Here is a 21,212-nt window from a genome sequence, read left to right as displayed (position 1 = left end):
AAGGAGAGGAAGTATTCTGTTTAGGCTATGTGTTTAAGGGTAAAAAGTGTTTATAGAATCTTCATCTGTTTCCCCGAGCCTGATATATTGGATGACATCACTCAATAGTGTTACATGATTTGGACCATGCAGAACGCACAGAGCGGAATCACAGGATGGCAAACAGAACATGTTTTTGTAATTAGCCAGAGAATCCAGGCCATAACTCGTGATTTCTTGTTAAAAAAAGGAAATCCATTTGTAAAGTCTACAAGAGAAGATGCTTCTTGCTGACCCACTCCGTGGTGGCCCGCACTGACCCAGAGAAAGACGTGTTTGGCTGGTCGAATACCCCTACGTTGATTCAAATGTGTGCCTGGTGGGGGTGCAGTCTTTGAGCTCAATATCACCCGCCAAGGTCATTGATAATCTTTGCAGGTTTGGGAGGTATTTGAGTCGATGCCTGGGAGGTGCAAATGATTAGTGCACTCAGTCAGGAGTCCACCCAGAGCCGCCTCAGAAGAAAGGTCTTGAAATCTAGTTCTAAAAATCAGCCATGGAAAATCTGGTGGGGCACAATTCTGCTCAGACACACTGGAGTTGGCTGACTGGGAGTCAGCTCGGTGGTCACTGAAAGTTATCCTAGTTTCATGTGTGCTCAGTCGGTTCCAACTTTCAGCAACCTCCTAAGACAGAGTCAGACTGTCCCTCTGGGTTTCTGAGTCTGTAAGTGTGGACGGGAACAGCAAGCCTCATCTTGCTTCCTTGGAGTGGCCAGTGGCTTTGAACAGCAGACCTTATGGTTAGCAGCCCAGTAGGTAGCCCACTATGCCAGCGGGCTCCATCATTTCAAAATAGCTCACCGTTTTCTCCTCTGCGTGGCCTTTGAGATCACTCCCTTATGCTTTGTCTGACGTGGTCAGGGCTGTCCAGCGCTGCCTCAGGACTTCCAACCACAGCGCTGAGCTTTTCATTTGGGATGCCCTTCAGTAACTGCTAACTTTGGGAATGTCATTTCCTAGGGATCCCACATCTTGGCATCTCCACCTTCTTTGGATCCTGTAAGTCGTTTGAAAGTCTCAGCACAGAAAAGAGAAGACCGCTGAAGAGCATGTGAAGTGCCTGGTTCCATCCATCTAAGAGCTGCATTTCCTGTTAGTGAGAAGGAAAGCTTTGCTGGCTTCTACTCCGACGCCAGGGAAGGCTGGGTGATGAGCACCCGCGGGGACACGCAGGGGACCCTGTCAGTGCTTGGGACATCTCCCCAAGGTGAAGGCCACCTAGTGAAGACCTTGAGGTTTTATCCCACCCTGTGGGACCCTTGCACTTTTAAGACCCTGGCCTAATAAGAAGGTTAAGGCAAGTGTTCACCACTCTTTTATGTATTGGGACATTTTTCCTCTGTTCGTGGACTTAGTGATTTTAATGGAAGGAGGCCCCGCAGCAGCTGTGTCCCCTTAAGCATATTTTATTTAGCAGCTGAGTTCTCCACGTCACTTGGCAGCCATTGATTTTCAATTTTTCCTTGTGCCAAGAGGGCAGCTGGAATAATTTGAGCACTCATTAATTTGGGAGAAATAGGAGCCGTGTATGCAGACAGCACGAGTCTTCTGGAGGGTGTTGTACCAGGATAAGTGGATCAGGGTAGAAGCAATTTTCCCTATCCCACAGGAGCCCTAGGATTTTAATAAGCTGGTTATGAAAATTCTATTTCTTTGCAATTTGAAGCATCTAATTAGAGCACATAATTTCTCTCCTGTAACGAGAGTGGATGAAGGTGAACGTTGGGCCTCCTGGGTCCCTTCACATTCATTTACAGACAGAAATCAGGTAACAGTTGTAGCTAATTAGAACAGGGTATTAAATATTTAGTTCATCTTGATTTAACTCTGCGAACACATGCATGTTGTCAGGGTATGGGAAATGATAAAGGGAAGTTAAATTTAATTTTTAATCAAAGATCAACTTAACGGCAGGATAATAACTTTAGTACTGACTATCAGAACCTGACTTCCAAAGAGGCAATTGCCTGGAGTCATCTGAACTGTCGAAAGCAAGGCAGATGATGGGACTGACTCTCATTCCCGCAGCACATTTCCTGCGGCGTTCCAAAGGCTGGCGTTCCCGGGATCTGCGTGAAGCACAAAGGACTCAGTGGTTTCAATCACAGCAGCGCCACTGAAAACCAAACATCTCCCTTTGTTCTTTCAGAATTTGACGCTGAGGTGCATGCTTGGGGTGAACTTTCTTGAGGAAGTCTCTCATTCACAGATGTTTCTTGAAGGGGGTGGGAGGCTTAATCTAACAAAACTGCCCTTGGCCCAGAAATTCCCGCTCACCCCAAGTGTGATAAGGGGCAGGTAGCATTGTGTTGCATTTAAGTCCGAGTTTGTTATAGACTGATGCCCAGAACCTAACATGTGAAGGCCAATGAGTTGTTTGTCTCATAGCCCAACCCAATTGGTCTTCCAAACTGTGGGATTCACCCTCGCAAGGACATGCACATCTGAGCTCTCTCTATACGGAACCAATGACACATCTGGCCTGTGGGGCTGGGCATAAGGATCTTCACTGCGACACCAGTTCACAGGAGAGTCCCCAGGACTCCCATGCCTGTCCCTGCAGTAGACTCTTGGCACACTGAAATCATGTAAAAAGGTCAAGGGAAAGAAGATGAAAAGTCTTATGCAAATAGAATGGCTCTAAGCCTCTTTCTCCCTCCTTAGACTTTCTAATCAGTTGGCTGGTCTTGGCCTATGCAGCCCCATCACTACTTCATTTCCAGGTGTTTCATTCTGGGGACCCTTAAAGCTTCTTTGCAGATCCACACAGAAATAAATCGCAATAGCCAAAGGCCATCTTACCTTTCTAGATAGACTTCCTGTTACCAGTTATTTAAAAATAACAACAACAACAAAAAAGGCTTTTGGCGGACATAATCTTTTGAATAGTGCTTGTTATTGGGGGGTCATATCCTGCTGTCTGGCCATTAACCGCCCTCACATACTTAGGATGTGGGATCAGAAGAGAGCAGCCGTTTGGAAAGACATCATGCCTGGCTGAGTCGAAGGTCGGTGGAAGAGGAGGAGCCAGTAAAGAAGAGAGACTGACCAATGTCTGCCGAAAGGGCCTCAGAAATAACCAGTGTGAGGACAGCTCAGGGCCAGGCAGGGCTCATTCTTCTGAACAAAGAGGCGCTGTGTGGTGGTGCTGACTCAGCAGCACCTCAGAGCCACAGTTGCCTGGGTTGGAGGAGGAACGGTGGGCGTTAGAGTTGGAGAAACAGCTAGAGGTGGGTTCGTAGGGCAGGGCCTAGGTCGTACTGCTCCTCTTAATGAAAGGGAAAGCACTGTCTGAGCTTTTAGCAAAGGGAGAACGTGATCGGATACTAGTTGCAAAACAGCGCTCTCTGAGGCAGAGCGAGCCGATTAGCAGTGGAAGAGCCAGAGAGAGACCCAGCCGGTCCCCCAGACGAGAGGCCTCGGTAGACTTGTAGTAGGGTGTTGGCAGAAGAGATGGAAACCATCAGAAATATGCTTAACAAGAGTTTTCCTAAAAATAAGTTATTTTTTCCAGTCCATTTCATTAGCAAGGACACTTTTGACACCAGCCACTCATAAGCAAGCCTGTCACTCAAAGGTCCTCAGGGCTCTGCAAGAGTGAGCCTCCGGCTGCACTAGCTCCTCCAGCCCTTCCCTTCCATGCATGTCTTGGAGCTTGCCCCTTGAGGAAAGCCTCTCTTCTCCCACACAGGGTGAGACGCTGCAAAACTCCCCTCAGCTACTAGAGCCATTGGCCTTGCCAGGCCCCCGCTCCCCCTGAAGAAAACGTACTTTTGAAAAAGTCAACTCCGACTTCCACGTGGTGCTCCAAGATGGGAATGCAACATACAGCATGAAGCAGGGAACCAGGAGAGAGGTCTGAGGGGCCGGCCCCAATCCCAACTCCGTCGACAGCTGCCTCTTCCCCCAGAAGAATGTGCTTCAGAGGAAACACTGAAGCTGCAGTTCAGGGAGAGGGACATGTCTGATCAAGGCACATGGGAGAAAATGAGGGGGGAGGAAGAGAGAGTGGAGCACAATCTGGCCCACCAAGCCTTGAGGATGATATCCCTGCTCAGAGCAGCCAATGCACAGAGAGGACAATAGGGCAGGCCACACTACGAGACAGGACATACCTCACTGACCCATAGCCCTACAGGGGACAACACTGGAGACACAGTGTGGGAATTGCTCCCGATCTGACCCCACCACACTGAGGCAGAAGAGGGTGGGCAACAGAACAGCCAGGGGAGCAGAGGAAGGAAGTTCTGAGGGATACCAAAAACAGATTTTGGGGCCAGGGCATGGCACCCTATCAGACTTGACTGGAAAACACTCCTAAAGGTCAACAAACAGATCTTGAACTATTTATAGGCTTTTCTTTTATTGTCATTGGTTTTTTGTTGTTTTGTTTTGCTCTGTCTTATTTTGTGCATATTATTGTCTCTGCAGATCTATCTAGATAAGAGAGGCGGGATAAACAATCTGGAGTAGAAAACAACTGGAACAATGGTTCTAGCAGGACATGCGAGAGGGGGAGATGGGGAAAGGAAGTGGGTGTTAACAAATCCAGGACCAGGGGAACAACAAATGATCAATAATTGACGGTGAGGAGGGTGTAGGAGGCCTAGTAGCACTTGATCAAGGGCAGAGTAACCAAGAGGAATTGCTGAAACCCAAATGAAGGTTGAGCATGATAGTGGAACAAGAGGAAAGTAAAAGGAGATAGAAGAAAGAACTAGGAGGCAAAGGGCATTTATAGAGGTCTAAACACAGGCATGTACATATGTAAATATATTTATATATGAGGATGGGGAAATTGATCTATGTGCACATATTTATAGGTTTAGTATTAAGGTAGCAGAGGGACATTTGGCCTCCACTCAAATACTCCCTCAATGCAAGGACACTTTGTTTTATTAAACTGGCTTTCCATGATGATCACATTCCTGACATGATCTCTGAAGACAAAGCAGGTGCATAAGCAAATGTGTAAAGAAAGCTGATGGTGCTTGGCTATCAAAATATATAGCATCTGGGATCTTAAAGGCTTAAAGATAAACAAGAAGCCATCTAGCCGAGAAGCAAAAAAACTCACATGGAAGAAACACACCAGCCTGTGTGATCATGAGGTGTCAGTGGGATCAGGTATCAAGCGTCAAAGAACAAAAAAATCATATCATTGTGAATGAGGGGCAGTTCTGATTGGGGACCCAAAGCCCATCTGCAGGCAACTGGACATCCCCTTACAGAAGGGTCATGGGGAGGAAATGAGCCAATCAGAGTACAGCATAGCAATGATAAAACATACAACATTCCTCTACTTCTTAAATGCTTCCTCCCCCACACTATCATGATCCCAATTCTACCTTACAAATCTTGCTAGACCAGAGTATGTACACTGGTACATATAGGAACTGGAAACACAGGGAATCCAGGACAGATGAACCCCCCAGGACCAGTGGTGAGAGTGGCGATGCCCAGAGGATGGAGGGAAGGTGGGTTAAAAGGGGGAACCGATTACAAGAATCTTCATATAACCCCCTCCTTGGGGGATGGACAGCAGAAAAGTGGGTGAAGGGAGAAGTTGGACAGTGTAAGACATGACAAAATAATAATTTATGAATTATCAGGGTTCATGAGGGACGGGAGGGGGGAAATGAGCCGATACCAAGGGCTCAAGTAGAAAGAAAATATTTTGAGAATGATGGCAACAGATGTACAAATGGGCTTGACACAACGGATGGATGTATGGATTGTGATAAGAGGTGTATGAGTCCCCAGTAAAATGATTGAAAAAAAAGTCAACTAAGTCTTAGCACCCAGTCTTGCTCTACTTACATTTGCCTGATGTGCCTGCTTTCCCAACATTGCTGGCCTTGTGTATAGGTCTCCTCTTAAGGTTTCTCGTCTCCACTAAATGGAGAAAGAACATTCTTTAAAGAGAGATTACCTGTGTGACCTCGTCATCTTCATTCCTGTGGATCACAGTGTGCTGCTCACCAGCTAATTTGCATAGCCAGTAAGTGCTACTTTCGATTGTTTTTTGCTTATATGTGAAACATGGGCAACAACAAACAGAGAACCTGTGTAAAATGCCTTCTGGTTCCTTTCCTTGAACAGAGTTAGAGAAGGCATCACAGATTTTTTTTTCTTTTCCTTTTGGTCTCTATTGTTGGCATGTCTTTGAGTGGATACGCTGCACAAGCCACCATTAAAATTTGAAAAGCAAGGATGTTACTTTGAGAACTACGGTATGCCTGACCCACAGCGCGGTCGTTTCAATGGCCTCTTATGACATGAGAAAGCTAGACATTGACTAAGGAAGACCAAAGAAACAATAGATGCATTTGAACTGTGGTGCTGGCGAAGAAGAGACCAGTTGTCCGAGAGACCAGTCCCCAGAGAAGAACGTCCTGAGTGGGAAACGAGAGCGTCACTGAGAAAGAGCAAGAGCCGCAGTGAGCAGGGCTGGCACAGTGGCTGCAGCAGTGGGCTCGTGAGGCCCGTGCACGCGTGGGCGGTGCCATTCTGTGGCACACAGGGTCGCTGGAGTCTGAACCAGCTCCGTGGAAACCAACCACGATTGACGAACTGTGGGTAAGGCCTGTGGTTCGAGTTGGAACCAAGTCAGTGGCACCCAACAACAACGACAGACAGACAGACAGATATTGCCTTACCGTGCACAAGGCTGAGAGAAGGAACATGATGTTTCAATTGTAGCATTCTTTACATGAACCAGAGCTAGGGTCATTGAGGCCGAGATTTTGTTGGCATGTTCAGGAGCAAGTGCGTTGTTGGAGGGACAAGTGTGGTGCTAGTCATGCAGTCCTGGGAGTGCTGCCTTAAAGCTTGGCCACAGTCCACTTAACTGGCTAGAGACAACAAGGACACACCCCAAATGCAGGTTCATAAAGTTCGGACAAAGATAATATAAAACATTTCAGGAAAATCCTCACCCAGTGGCTTTTGAAAAGTCAAGTGTGGCTAAGAAGAGAATTCCAGTCTCTTCCCATCCCCCAGTTTCTTGAGCTGGGTGTTCCCTCTCACTCTCTGAACAGTGTTTGAAGAGCTCACAGCGTCCACGAGGGCGGCGAGCACGTGGGTTTCCCTCTCCCTGGTGTGGCCTGCCACATTTAACAGGGCTTCCGGTGCCTAGCACGTGTTCAGTGGAGAGATGATGCGTGGAAGGGGAGGTAGCGGGTGGGTAAACTGAAAATAGAAAACAAAATGTAGCAAAAATTGGATGTTGGGAGGAAGAGGGCAAAGACCTCGGTGACTAGGGTCTAAAAACAGGCCCATCCAGTACCTAGTGGAGCATCTGCTCCTGTCTGGGCGAGCCAGACCTTGGCTTCACACCTTCAAACAGCAGCGCAAGGAGGGAAACCTGCACTGCGGAGAGAGGGACAGTGGTAAGATCAAAACGCTACATCTTCCCAGGGGAAAACGCTGCGCTAACCGCCGGAAGGAAGACGGGAGAGTGTCTGATGGGGTCTCTCTGAAGAAGGTCATGCCCTTTCCTCTTCCCAACTGTCCTCCCAGGAGCCATCACTTGACCTCTTGCTCCACTAGCTTGGGCGTCCGCGGCAGCAGATCCATGGTGGCGCTCCACAGGAAGGGGTTTCAGCCAGACGGGCAGGTTTCCTTCGTGGGATTTGGGGGTCTTTGGATTATCTGAGCGGAGGAGTTGGTACACAGATTGCAGCCCACCAGACTCCACAGTCGATCTTGTTCTGTTTGCCATCCACCCAGAGCCTGTCCTCAGCCGTCTCTTTGAGTGTCGTTGGTGAAACGGAGTGCACGTGGTCCGCAGCAGTGTCTTTGCACTTACGTGATGAGCCCTGGGCTTTTCTCACGGACAGTCAGCCCCAGAAGGCAGCGAATGAGGTGGCGAGGGAACTGCTTTTCTCGACTAATTTTCAGTGACAGGGAGGATTGGTTGGGGAAATAGAAGTAACAAGAACCTTGGGAGAAAGCAACTGTGCCATCTTAGAATTCACAACAGCTGCTGGTTTTAACGAGTTCGAGACTGGTTTGGGCAGAATCCCAAGCCCCTGGATTCCAGACCTACCACTGTGCTGATTCTGGGGTACGTGGGGTCTGTCTGGGCTATGGAGCCCAATGAGGGAAGCAGGAGGATGCTGATGTGCCTGAGATCAAATTGGTCTTGACCCTCTGCTCCAAGCACTGCCCTTGGAGCCCGTCTAAGGTTGCTAAGGTTACCATCAGGTGATGTGCAGTCCCTTTCTAACCAGTGGCAGCCCCATGTGACCGAGTGGGAACGCGTCAGGTTGCCTAGACTACGCTTGTCATAGAAACAGCTCCAAGTCTCTTTCTCAAGGAGCCTCTGAGTGGGATTGAACTGCCCACCTTTCTTTGAGCAGTCGAACACTTAACCATTGCGCCAGCCGAGCTCCTTAATCTAGAGGTGTAAAGAGAGGCAACGAGGGAAACCGGTGTGAGCCTGTGTGTGGAGAGTGTGTTGGGGCCGGGGTAGGGGGGAGGGCGGTAGGTGGGCGGTGGCACGTTAAGGTAAAGGAAGCTTCCTCTAGGGCCTAGCTGGGCTGGTCTTCACATTTTGCCCACGCTGGCCTCGCCCTGCTTCGCTTTGGACCCTGCAGAATCTGGAGAAGATGCAGCTCTGCAGAGCCTCTCAGAGTGTGAGCCCCTACTGCCTTCACATATTAACCCCAGCAGCCACACTTCCCCGTAATGGCTCTCTGCTATATGTTAACCAATTGGCCAGTGAGGAAAACGAGACTTAAGAACATCAGACTGTACCCTGGTACAGATAGGAACTGGAAACACAGGGAATCCAGGACGGATGACCCCTTCAGGACCAGTGGTGAGAGTGGCGATACCGCAAGAGTAGAGGAAGGGTGGGGTAGAAAGGGGGAACCAATTACAGGGATCTACATATAACCTCCTCCCTGGGGGACGGACAACAGAAAAGTGGGTGAAGGGAGATGTCAGACTGTGTATGATATGACAAAAAAATAATTTATAAATTATCAAGGGTTCATGAGGGAGGAGGAGCAGGGAGGGAGAGGGAGCAGGGAGGGAGGAAGAAACATGAGGAGCTGATGCCAGGGGCTTACGTGGAGAGCAAATGTTTTGAGAATGATGAGGGTAACGATTGTACAAATGTGCTTTATATGATTGATGTATGTATGGATTGTGATAAGAGTTGTAAGAGCTTCAATAAAGTGATTAAAAATAAAAGAAAACATCAGGTAACTCACCCGAGGCTTTACAGCTCATTTTGGGGAAGACAAATCCAGACTCCAAAGCTCCGTGTGTCTAATTCTCAACCTTGTCTTATTCCGGCTCTGAGGGCCTTCAGGATGACGGACTCATTGCCACCTCATGTCTGTCACAGTAGAACTGTGCAGAGTTCGATAGTTCTTAAGTCACATGCCCGGTCCTTTGTCCAAGGTACCTCTGGACGCACTCCAACCTCCCGGTGAGCAGTTAAGCATGTGGTCGTTTTCCGTTTCTGTGCAAAGACGCCTTCTGTCCAGGGTGACAAAGCATGGGGGAAAGAAGACTGCCCCGTCCCCGACAGCCTGCTTGGACTACCAAGCATCACATCACTGTTCTACAAGGTGTTTTTTCTTTTATATTTTCCCTGACAGGTCATCCCTAAAGCAGGCAATTATTTAAAATCCAGTTGGCTTTGGTGTCTGCATGGGCGTGGCTCCTAGAATCCAGGGTCAGGCATCTGGGAAGAAGCACCTTACAGAGCGTGTTATGCACCTAGGGCAGACTAACCGTAAGGTAGGGTTACCGTGATCCTTGCCCCAAGGATGGGCCTGTCTCACAGTGACCAGAGCTGCTTTTACACTGATCACAGAACACAAGAGTACGGAGAAGCCAGGGGAGCCAAGCAGAGGGCAAGCAAAATGCCAGCTGACTGACGGGAAAATAGAGCTGTGTTTCCTTTAGACTGAGGTTTGCAGGGAAGGGGGAACCCATTCAAAGACGCCCTACGCCAACTTCTTTGACGTCTCGGTTTTGTGACAGCAACGAGCAGAAGGCACGAGTTGACTCTGCGGTTCTGTAGGAGCTCCTCCCCGCCCCTCAGTACTGAGGGCTCTCACTGCTGGGGCCTCTTTTCTGGATCTTCTAGCACAGTGGTTCGCAACCTTGACAATCTTGGTCAACCTTTCAGCACATCCACAAAGCATGTCCTTGAAGCCAAAGGGTCTGTGTAGAGCAGCGATTCTCAACCTTCCTGAGGCCCAACCCTTTCATACTGTTCCTCATGTGGTGGTGACGCCCCAACCATCACATTATTTTTGTTGCTACTTCATCACTGTCATTTTGCTACTGTTAGGACTCATGTGACCCCTGTGAAAGGGTGGTTCGGCCCCCAAAAGGGTCACAACTCACAGGCTGAGAACCGTTGTTCTAGCAGATACTCAGTAGATGCTTCCACTTAGTCACGAAGGATGAACATGTAAATAAAGGAATGGTTTCTTGCTCAACAAGGCTTTAGATAAAGGATCCCATCTTGATTGTCCAAAAACCATGGTGTGGTTTTTAAAGGAACTTATAGTTCAAGTGTATAAACAGGAGGTGCTTCTCCTGGAATCCATGAGTTCATGGGGCCCCTGGGCCTGGGCTTTGGGAGAAGGTGCTCCCAGTGCCATGAGCTCTATTGGAAATTGTATGTCCACTCTTGGCCATCTTTATGGGAGGAAGTTTCATCGCGTAGATCAACTTCTCAGGAGATACTGTGACCCAAAGGTTACCAGACATTGCAATCGTTGTCCCACCTGTTACTCTCATTGTGTTAAGGAGTGTGTGGTAGTTACATCATCTGGTGTCAATTTGAGACTTCAGCATGAACAGGTAGCGTTAAGCCTGTCAATCACGTCGCAGTTTGATGACCTCATTTGGAGGCACTAAGGAGAACAATAGCTCGCTGGAGGTGTGACACAGGCATACTCCCTGTGAGACATTCCTGTTGAGAAGACACATGGAGCCGTGCTAGAGCCCTGCAGCTGGAGGAGCCATGTGGAGACCCACGTCAGCGCTGAGTTGCTTCCACCACCACTGGATCCACAAGACTCTCCACCCACTGGCCTGTGATCTCCCTGCACTTGGTATCATTGCATATGTTATGTGAGTCTGAAGAGGAACTTGCAGAGTGGTACTAGACATATGGGGCTAAATAAGGTGACCAGATATCCCGCTTTTGGTGGGACAGTCCCGATTTTTAACAATTTTTCCCGCATCCCGCGGTGTTTTAAAAAATGTCCCTATTTTTGGAAAGAATGCACGACAAGCTAGGGTACATGGTTTTCGGCTGCCATGTGGCTGTTTCGCCAGGATATGAGTTTTATCAATGGTGTCCCGCTGATGTCTTGCTTTACCAGTGTCAAAATCTGGTCACCTTAGAGCCGCTAATATCATACTTACGGACTTGATCTGGACTGGGCTGGGATGTTTTCTTAATGTACAATGACTCTTTGTGTCAAGCTCTTTCCTATACACATATGAGTGTCTATGAATTTGTTTCTCTGGTCTCCCCGGACTCACACAGACTGCCAGCCACATTTGCCTTGGAGTGGTGAACATCAGTGATGGCTTGTCACAAGCCTCCTCCTCCTCTTCACCCACAGGAGTGCATTTCTTCTTGAGCACACTGGTGGTGGCATTGCCTGTGGGTAGAAGATTCATTTCTCTTCTCCCTTGGTCAACTTCCCTTGAGTGTCGCTGTGTGGCTGTGTTGGACGTTGACTGAAACACAAATTGGGAGGCGACCCCAAATGACGGGAATTGGTTACCCGAGCCATTATCTGCTGTGAGCGTGACCACAGTCCAAGGGCTGGGCAGATACGCCACATTTCAAGTGTGGGGAACCCAAACTCAGCACAGAGGAACTCACCTGAGATCATTACTTACGAAAGTGTAGAGCAACACCCACCTGGAGCCCAGGTCTCCTGATTCCTGGCCATGTCTTTTTTCATAGAGGGCTCAGCTGACTGGATGAAGTCTGAGGAGCTCAATAGTCTAATAGGTTGCAGCCCCTGCCTTTGAGGCTGTTTGCAGCTTGACTCCTTACGGCTTTGTGAAGTCTTGCTTTTGCGTAATCCCCTTTGTCCCCTTGTACTACCTCAGGCCGGGTTTCAGAGGGACCCACAGGCACCCCTCTCCTTTGCCTTTAACAAAACACATTGATGTAAAACCAGACTTCCACCGCCCTGGCCAAAGGACTGCAAATGGCATTCTTGTTGTTGTTCTTTCTGCACTGTGTTTTTTAATACCACGCATGGGGGTCTCGGGCAGTGGGCTCTGGAGGAAGGAAATTATAAGGATTCTTAGAACACTTCCCACATGACAGCCCACTTTTCACAATGATCTATGATAATCATTGGTTGACATTTTATTATGTTTGTAATTTAATTACATTGATCTCATTCTATTGCTGCTTGGGGCAGTGCTACCTTATTTGCCTCTCCCATCCTTCTGAGCAAGGATGCCTCTGCCCATGTTACGAGCGCCATGGCATCTGAATTCTAGCAGTGTGGTCAACATCACGTTGCCATTGGATGCAGCCTTCTCTGATCCACAGCTGCTCCTGCCAGGTTTCCATGACGATAAATAATGGCAGTGATTTATGAAGCATTTCTATGGATCAGGTTCCAGCCCTTGTCTTCTGCTCTGAGGTGAAAAATTTTATTCAGAATTACTCCTTAGCACTGGAAGTCATAGAAATGAGCAAATAACAAGACAATTGGCTAAGAATCTCTCCCTAAAGATGCTAATGGAGAATTTATGTAGAAGCATCACATTAGCTGTAAAGCACAAAGACTTCTGGAGGATCTCTTTCTAAAGCTAAAGTCAGACACCATCTAACAAATTACTGGCAGACTGTCAGGGAAGATTTGAGTTGGACACTGAGTCCTAAAGGATGTCGGCAAGTGAGAGCACTCAGAGGTGAGTCCTCATGCCCATTTGTGGGGCCTGCCGCTGAGTGGAGTTGACATTTAGAACGCTGGATGGGAGCACCCGGGGGAGCTGAGTGAGGGGTATAGAAAATGTGATTTACACCTGCAACCCACATCAGGTGCTTTCCTAACGGTGGAATGTGTAGGTAAATACGTTTTTTAAAGATTGGCTTTTTTCCTATAGAATTGCAGGTTATGTATTTGGCGGTTCCTGAGGCTCTGCCCCAGCCCTTTCCTCTGCTCAGAGGTGCAAGGGTTGGGTTCCTGGAAGGTCCAGGAGCAGTACTTTGGTGTTCACACCATCTCAGGCACTGCACACAGTGGGGGCAGTTCTGTCCTTTCCTGGGGAAGGATGGAAGCACATTTGGGTGATCTGGCCTGCCAAGTCAGGCTGGAATTTGGTATTTCTGCCTTCCAGTATCGACAGAAGCTTTGCTAAACATGTCACTGTGCTCTAGCTCCTTCTAGCACCCGACAGTGAGCTCCTGGAAGGAAATCCAACTTCAACCCCTAGCTTGACTGGAAACGGTTCCTATGACGTGTTCCCCCAAAGGTGTCTTCCTTCCAAGACTGACTTTCTTTGGCTCTTCTTGGTGGGGGTTTCCAAAGTGTTACCCTTGAACCATCTGGGCAAGCTACACCGTGGGCACAATGTTAAGTACAGAGCTCTCGTCCTGCTCACCCCGCCCCCTCTCCTGTTTGTTGCTCTGCGGTGGCTTCTGTGTTGCCATGAGGCCGGGAGCTCTAGCAGCGGCACCCAGGATGGGCCAGTTTCAGTGAAGCTTTAAGACTAAGGCAGAGCGGGGGAAAAAAGGTCTAGTGATGGATGACCCAATGAAAACAGTATAGATCACAGGTGAATGTTGTCCAGTAGAGTGCGGGAGGAGGAACCCCTCAGTTGGACGGCACTCCGTATGTGAGTGGTGGCAGCAATGCATTTGATCCCGCGCACGGGTTCTTGCGAAGGCGGCCCAGCGGGATGAAGCAGTGTTCCAGTCTGTGTGTGGGGTCACTGGGATTGGGGCCAGCTCACCAGCAGCTGGCCACAATAACAGAGGATGAATTACCCTCTGTGTACCTCTGAGGGGTGGTCACCATGTGATTCAAGACCCTTGGTCATTCTGAAATCCAACGAAGGCTGAGAACTCTTAGCACCTTGGCCAGAGCCATTACCATGGTCCACTGTAACATCACAGTGATGTCCTCTGAGATTCGACCCTTTACTTCTCTCTGACCGTGACTCTCAGACGTTGAGGTACGTTGAAATCTCTGTGGGGGGATTAAAAGTTGGGTCCTGCCTTGAGGAATTCTGCCACGATGACGGGAGGTTTTGAATCAATCTCCTCGCAGGCTTCTGCTTTGGCTGGAATGAAAGCCTCCTCTCCGCAGCTCCCACGGACCCACAGGTCCCCAAATCCAATGTCTCTTCAGGTTCATGTCCTGCCACCACTCTCCATGACACCGCCCCATACTTCCTGACTACATCAATATCCTGCAAAGATGGCTATTTTGTGCACTTTGGACTTTCTCTTCCCGCTATCTATCTAGAACCCTCTTCCCCACTAGATGTACGGCCCGCCCTTTCTCCCCATCCAGACCCCTCCTCAAAAATCACCTTATCTGGAAAACTTCCTTCTCCCCTCGACCCTCCTGGTCCAGAATCACAGCTCTATCACTGCCGTCACCTGGCTCTCTTTTCTGCATAGCATTCATTCCAATGAATGAAAATTCAAGATGAGCGTGCTGCTTATTGTCTGTTTAACGCTCACAAAAAGGTGAGCGACTAGTGAGTTCACTTTTTTTACCATCACATCCCCAGAGGCAAGAGCAGTGCCTGGCCCATGGTGCGTGCTCAGGAGGTATTTCTGAGCCCGAAGCTGCTCCTCGTGGGTCTCGCCTTCATAAGGAAAGGGGAAATAGCAGGCGCTTCCCCGACTATGGCTTCACTCACAGCCACTTCCCTTCCCTTTTGGAAATGGTAGGGGAGAAAGGAAAGAAGTTGATTGATTTTCTTTACAAACTGAAACTACCTAGATTCATCCATGGTGGAGAGGGACCGTACCCTCTAAGTTTCCAATGAATTGCCAGGAAGAGGAAGCATATAATCTGTTTTTATGGAAAAACTGGATTGAGTTTTTTGTTTGTTTCATTTGGGAAATTTTATACTAAATAGATTAAGTGACTTTGAACTTTGAAATGTCTCCATCTGAACATTTTATTAAGCTTAATTGGATTTGCAGAACACTTCAAGGCCATCCAGACTTAAATGGGAGATCAAAATGAATAGGTTGATGCAGACTGGATTCTCGCTGCCCCCTGCTTTGTTAATGAGCACTAACGAGAGTGGTGCCTGCCCGGCCTGCAGTCGGGGACGCCGAGGCTGTGGCTTTCTGGGACGTTTCCGTCTCTTCTGAGGACTGGCCTGGTCTGCGCTCGGCCGTGGTTCCTTCCCGAGATGGTCTGTGTTGTACACCTGCCTGTCAGGACCACCCCAGATCTTGGCTCTGGAATGGTCCTCGCCACATTAGAAAGGAGAAGCTCAAGGCCCCATCATAAAGTCTATCTGGTGGTCCTTCTTAGGGAAGAAACTTCCAATTGTTGGGAAAGAAATAAGGTTACAGAATTGATCGATGATGGAAGCAGGAGCCCTTTGACCCAGTTGCTCATAGCGGGCTCACATTCAATGAAATGGGTGCTGGAATCAAAGCAGCCTTCCCTGGAGGAAGTGAGGATGGGCCTTCATGCCCCCCACCATTCCCATGTGTGCATTGCAATGCTACGTCTCTCTGTCCTAAGTCCTTACAGAATTACTCAGGAGGTAGTGGTGTCCTTACTCCATGTCCCTCTCAGAAGTAATCTGCTACTATTAAAACAATATTTGTTGTTAAAGCAGTATTACAAGGTAAAACTCTAAAGGATCCTATGCTCCAGAACATCTTGCTGGTAGCATTTTATTCCCACCACCAGTTTATGAAAGATGGTTTCTGCATTGCTGCATGACATGCTATGGCACGAGTGTACCATTATGTCTTTAGCCCGTCAGATATCTTTGGGTCGTTCTGATGGAGCAGGTTTTAACCCTGACCAATAATCAGGCAAAGTGAGTGAGCATCTGGGTCAGATTTTCTCTCATTAGCAATCAAATAATACATATTGTGTATTTGTGGGAATGTTGAAGCCTGCATTTGGGGGCTTCCGGGAGCCAGGTACACAATGATCTCCATACGCCTGTCACATCCTGTCATCTTCCTTACTTACCTGCTAGCTCCCATGGGCATTTTATTTATTCTCTAAGCTATAAGAAAAATGCCTAGGGGTTGAATTACTGGGTCAAAAATTATAAATATAAAATGTTATATATATTATTAAATTTCTCTCCAAAATATTTTATAATTTGGAATAAAATTTTGTCTTTCTCTTTTAAAATCGTTATTATGAAAAATGCAGGGCGTAGTCTTAGTAGCCTTTGATTATGTTTACTTTATAAGAAGAGATGCAACAAACCACTTTCACGCCATTTCTCCTCAGATCAAGAGGCCAGTCCTTTGAGAGCCAAGAACCACACATAAATGGAAATAATGAGCTCGTCAGATTTTCTTTCATCAGCAATACAAGAATATACAAACCAGAAGACCCAATATAATGCCTATAAGTTCCTTAGCATAGTACCTGACCCTGGGGGTAGTGCTGACTATAGAAGACCCCACCACAGCCATACGAGTCCTGAGAGAAGGGGTCAGGGTGCTGGTTTTCATTAGTGTGGTTGTCATTAGTACAATGATCCTTATGCAATCAGGTCGGGTCTGGAGTTTGGCGTAGTCCTACTGGTTTTCCAAATGGGTTGCCATCTTTTAAATCATGGATTATGTAAGTTTTGCCAGCGCTTCACAGCATTGTTCTGGAGTTTCAACTATGCCTCTGAAAGAAAATCAGTCCATTCTTAGGTCCTCAGTCTGGGCAGCAAAGGGGAGAGGAGCGCATAGAAGAGCCTTACTCAAAAGCAGATGGGCTGGTTTGTGGCTGGTCTCTGCCTACAAGGATGAAACCCATGGCTTCCTTTTCTGGAAGCTCTCTTAGGCGTTATCCTTGGCCAGGAGCCTGTACACATTTTTATCAGTCTCATGGTTTCCTTCCAAATAGCTTAGGCTTGAAATGAAAGACAAAGATTTATGGGGAAAGTAGGATTCTGGTCTTAAGCGATTTGATTCCAGTCTTGGCTCCCAAGGACAGGAGCTCTGGGCTATAGAGCTGGTTGGGGTTTTCTGTGCTGACGGAACCACGTCTTCGGGGGTTGAGGAGAAATTCCAGTGCTGCCCCAAGGTCTCTGAAGACCCCTTTCGAGCTGGGGCCTGGGTGACATTCAGAAAATCCCCTTATGTAAGTGGCCCTGATTTTTCTTACAGCGGGGTCCTCCATTAAAAGCTACAGTGGCCAAGTGGGAAAGGTGGGTGACAACAGCCGCTCTGTACAGGGAGGCAAATCACACCTTTAGTGACAGGGGCTGCAGTTTGCTTTTCCCCCCAAGAAAACTCAGGATGTCCCAATTCAAAACCCACAAGCCAACACACAGTATGTCCTCCTAGTTTAAGACCAGTGTGCATGGTGTGAGGAAGAGCTGAGAACAGAGAGAGCAAGAGGCCTCTGACTGCACACCCACCAAAAAGGCCCCTTGCTGAAGCTGTGATTGAATGAAATGACTGCCTTCCTGAGCCCAGATGAGGACAGATTAAAGGCGCATCATGTGAACATACAATTGAACAGCTTTTTCAGTTGGAATTCAAACACCACCTACCAAGCAGCTCTCAAGCCACACTGCCCAGATAAGAGGATATTCATCATGGAAACAAAATCTCTGTAGAGTTGTGTTCATTCGTGTACTGCATTGGATTACTCCTTCTGGTGAAGTAGATACTCTTTCCTTTCCCCTGCCACATGGCTCCAGTGTCCTTGACCCGAACCCACAGATATGAATCAGCAACCATCCTGATAAACGCATGGGAGAAACAGTAGGGGATACTACAGAGAAAACAATGGGGTGCCTGACCTTGATGACCCAGGAGGATACCAGCTGGTAAAGCATCTGGTGTTACGTGTCAAGAATTATTTATCTAATACCTTTCCTTTTGATTTAAAATGGTCACCAAAGATCTGTAATTGGCCTGGTTCAGGACTTTGGCTTGGACTGTGCAGTATGAACTTGGGTAGCATTTACATTCTCCGGTCGAACACTGAAGTATTGCTTTGGGAAGAGCAGTAGAACACATGACAGCTCAGGGTTGCCCCGTGTCCTTTGTCCTTCAGGATGCCAACCCCTGAAAAGGACTGAAGGCTCCATTGGTCTTCGTGCCCCAGACCGGTCCCCTCCTCTCATTGCCTCCCACAAATCATGCCAGACACTGCCAATGGTGTAAGGACACCCGCAGCCTGTTTTTTACCATTCAGAGAGAATGTCAAGGGTCTCTTCTTTAAAACTCCACTGTCAATCAGCTCATTTCAACTGGTAGCAAACTCGAAGACAACATAGAACTGCCCCCAAAGGTTTCTGGGACTCTCATTCTTTCAGAAAGAGACTTCCACATCTGTCTCCCAGCGAGAAGATGGTGGTTTGAACCTCCAGTTCTTCTGTTAGTAGTGGAATGCTTAAGCACTGCACTTTCAGGGCTCCTTAGAGCAGCGGTTCTCAACCTTCCGAATGCCATGGCCCTTTCATACAGTTCCTCATGTTGTGGTGATCCCCCAACCATAAATCTATTTTCATTGCTACTTCCTCACTGTCATTTTGCTACTGTTATGAATCGGGCAACCCTGTGAAAGGCTCATTCAGCCTACAGGTTAAGAACCACTGCCTTAGCAGGGCAATACTTGGTGTTTTAATTCCCAAAGTGGGCAAACGTGGCACTCCCTGTGAGAATGAGGCTGATGGTTGCGGAACTTGTGCAGATCTGGGCGACCCTTAGAGCAAATGCAGGCCCGTGGTGCTGCCACCCTCCCACTTCCAGCCATCCACTCTGTCATGCGTCACTCATGAAAGCAGCCACTGCCAGTGCCAGCTGGGGTAAAAGATCAAAGCCCCCAGCTCTGAATGCCTTTCTAGCTAACTGTGTTTCAGATGCCATACATATGTTCTTGCAGATGGGAGCATGGAGCATTGCAGAGGTAAACCACATGTGTGTGAGCCATGCCTGTGGTCGGCAAGCATGGGGAGCAGGAGTGCACTGACCCATGTGTCCGTCTTCCTTCCAGGTCCGCGTGTTCACGTACCTCATTGGGAGAGAGGCTGCCTTTGCAGACAACCTCAAGTGGATGGCCTGTGCCAACAAAGGTGGGTCTCCCGGTGGCCCCGCCCTGAACGCATCTGCATTCTGCAGAGACTGAGCAGGTCTCGAGAAAGGGGAGTGTGGTCACAGACACTGTAAATTCTCTGAGAAGGGCCGGGGGGGGGGGGGTTCTAAGTGCTTATAGGTGGGCCCGTCCAAGGTTCCACCAAAACACAGCCCTCACTTGAGGATGCTGTTGAGTGAAGTGGTTAAACTTGTTCACTCTGCCACCTCACAGCTAAGGGACCTAGGGGAAGAACCATGGCAGAGAGATTACACACAACAATAACACCTCTCCAAACCCACTGCCACGGAGTCAGTCCAACTCACAGTGACGTTCGAGGACAGAGTGAAACTGCCCATCGGGTCCCAAGACTGTAACTTTCTATGGGAGTAGAAAGCCTGATCTTTCTCCCAGGGAGCTGCTGGTTGTTTCAAACTGCCGACCTAGCTGTGAGCAGTCTGGCACATCAACGCCTTGTAGAACCAGGGCTCCTGTTGCAGAGAAATTTAATGTTCACTAGATGGATGTGCTCCTCCATAGTCTCCAGGTCTTGTTAGGGAGAACCTCAAAACGCTCTCTGGCCCGACTTAAGTTATTGTTGGTCTGGTGGCAATCTGCTCTTGTTCCCCTAAAACTATATGACCCAGGTAACACAGTCATGCAGTCAGCCTTCCATCAGTCTGGGTCTCTACCTAAAAAACAAAGACACCCCCCCAATCTTTATCTTGATATGCGTCGCTAGTATTTTACTGTATAATATGTACGTTTACTATGTAATGCTATGTAATTTAGCCCATCTTGCTCCCGACTCACCTGGTCATAATGTCTCTTCCTTTGTGAGGGACACCGGGCATGGTAGGTGTCTAGGTAAGTGCTGCAACATGATAACTGCTCCATGGCGATGAGCATTTCATACTAACAAGGGTTAATACACAGGTGTGCTGGGAGCTCAGCAGTTGAACTTTAGCAACTCACTGAAAGGTGGATGCTTTGGATCTGCCCAGAAGCGGTGCAGGAGAAAGGCTAGTCATCTGCTGTCATAAACATTGCCGCCTAGAGAGCTCCAAAGTGCTCTCACTGACCCCAACCGCAACAGCAATTGGCAACTTATTCCTCAAATCAGATTGTGTGGGACAACGCCAATGCAGTCAAAATTAAACAGTTCTTCATGGTAAGTTTAGTATGTTCACATGTAGAGGTTGATAACGGGGCACATGATAGTGACTGTGAAAATCTTTTCGCACGGAACATTGTGCTGGTAAATTCTTCTACAGAGCTTGCGAGGAACAATTCTAAATTGAGACAGCCAGTTAACTTTATTTTTGGTGTAAATGCAAAATATTGAAAATTATTACTTCATTTCATATTGATTTGAAAGATTCCATCAAACCAGTGTGTATTAGATTCAGTGTTGTGTGCCAAAAGTAATGCTTGGAGGAGGACACACAGATGGAAGTCATGGAACCTCTGCTTTTATACCCAGCCAAGCAAGCAAAGCTTCAGAGACAATCAGTTGGGATACTGCATGCTCTTAAACCCATACTCCTCAAGTTTAAATTTAAATTTCTATTTACCCCTCACCACCCACCAGCCACAAATAGGAACCCTGGTCATTCAATTGCTCTTAAGAATTCCAACTACAGTTGGACAAGAGAACTGTCAGTTATCAAGCTGTCTGAAGTTGTGAGCATGAAATGAGGCAGTAGAGGTAAAGCTGGTGTCTCCATGAGCCCCCAATAAAATGATTTAAAAAAACAAACAAGAAAGCGGGTATCTCCATTCCTGACACATAAATACCTCCTACCACCGCCTACTTTGTATTGTTTGTGGTCTCCTTTCCTCTCTGGAAGTACACTCCCATGAGAGCAGCCTTTGTCTCTGGCTGTATCTTGAGTGTTCTCCCAGAGCCCAGTCT

The 21,212-nt window shown here is 47.9% G+C and overlaps 1 protein-coding gene across 1 annotated transcript in view; it reads left to right on the top strand.

The window, feature by feature from the left end:
• CACNA2D3 (calcium voltage-gated channel auxiliary subunit alpha2delta 3) overlaps positions 1-21,212 on the top strand; it is a 978,241-nt gene that overhangs the window by 621,702 nt on the left and 335,327 nt on the right. Inside the window, exon 12 of the mRNA XM_075550920.1 lies at positions 19,220-19,298. Coding sequence (XP_075407035.1) covers positions 19,220-19,298 — 79 coding nt within the window. The remainder of the gene's footprint in view (positions 1-19,219; positions 19,299-21,212) is intronic.

Source organism: Tenrec ecaudatus, chromosome 5 (assembly GCF_050624435.1).
Source record: "Tenrec ecaudatus isolate mTenEca1 chromosome 5, mTenEca1.hap1, whole genome shotgun sequence".
NCBI classification, from domain to species: domain Eukaryota; kingdom Metazoa; phylum Chordata; class Mammalia; order Afrosoricida; family Tenrecidae; genus Tenrec; species Tenrec ecaudatus.
This window is presented reverse-complemented; position numbering and strand designations above follow the sequence as displayed.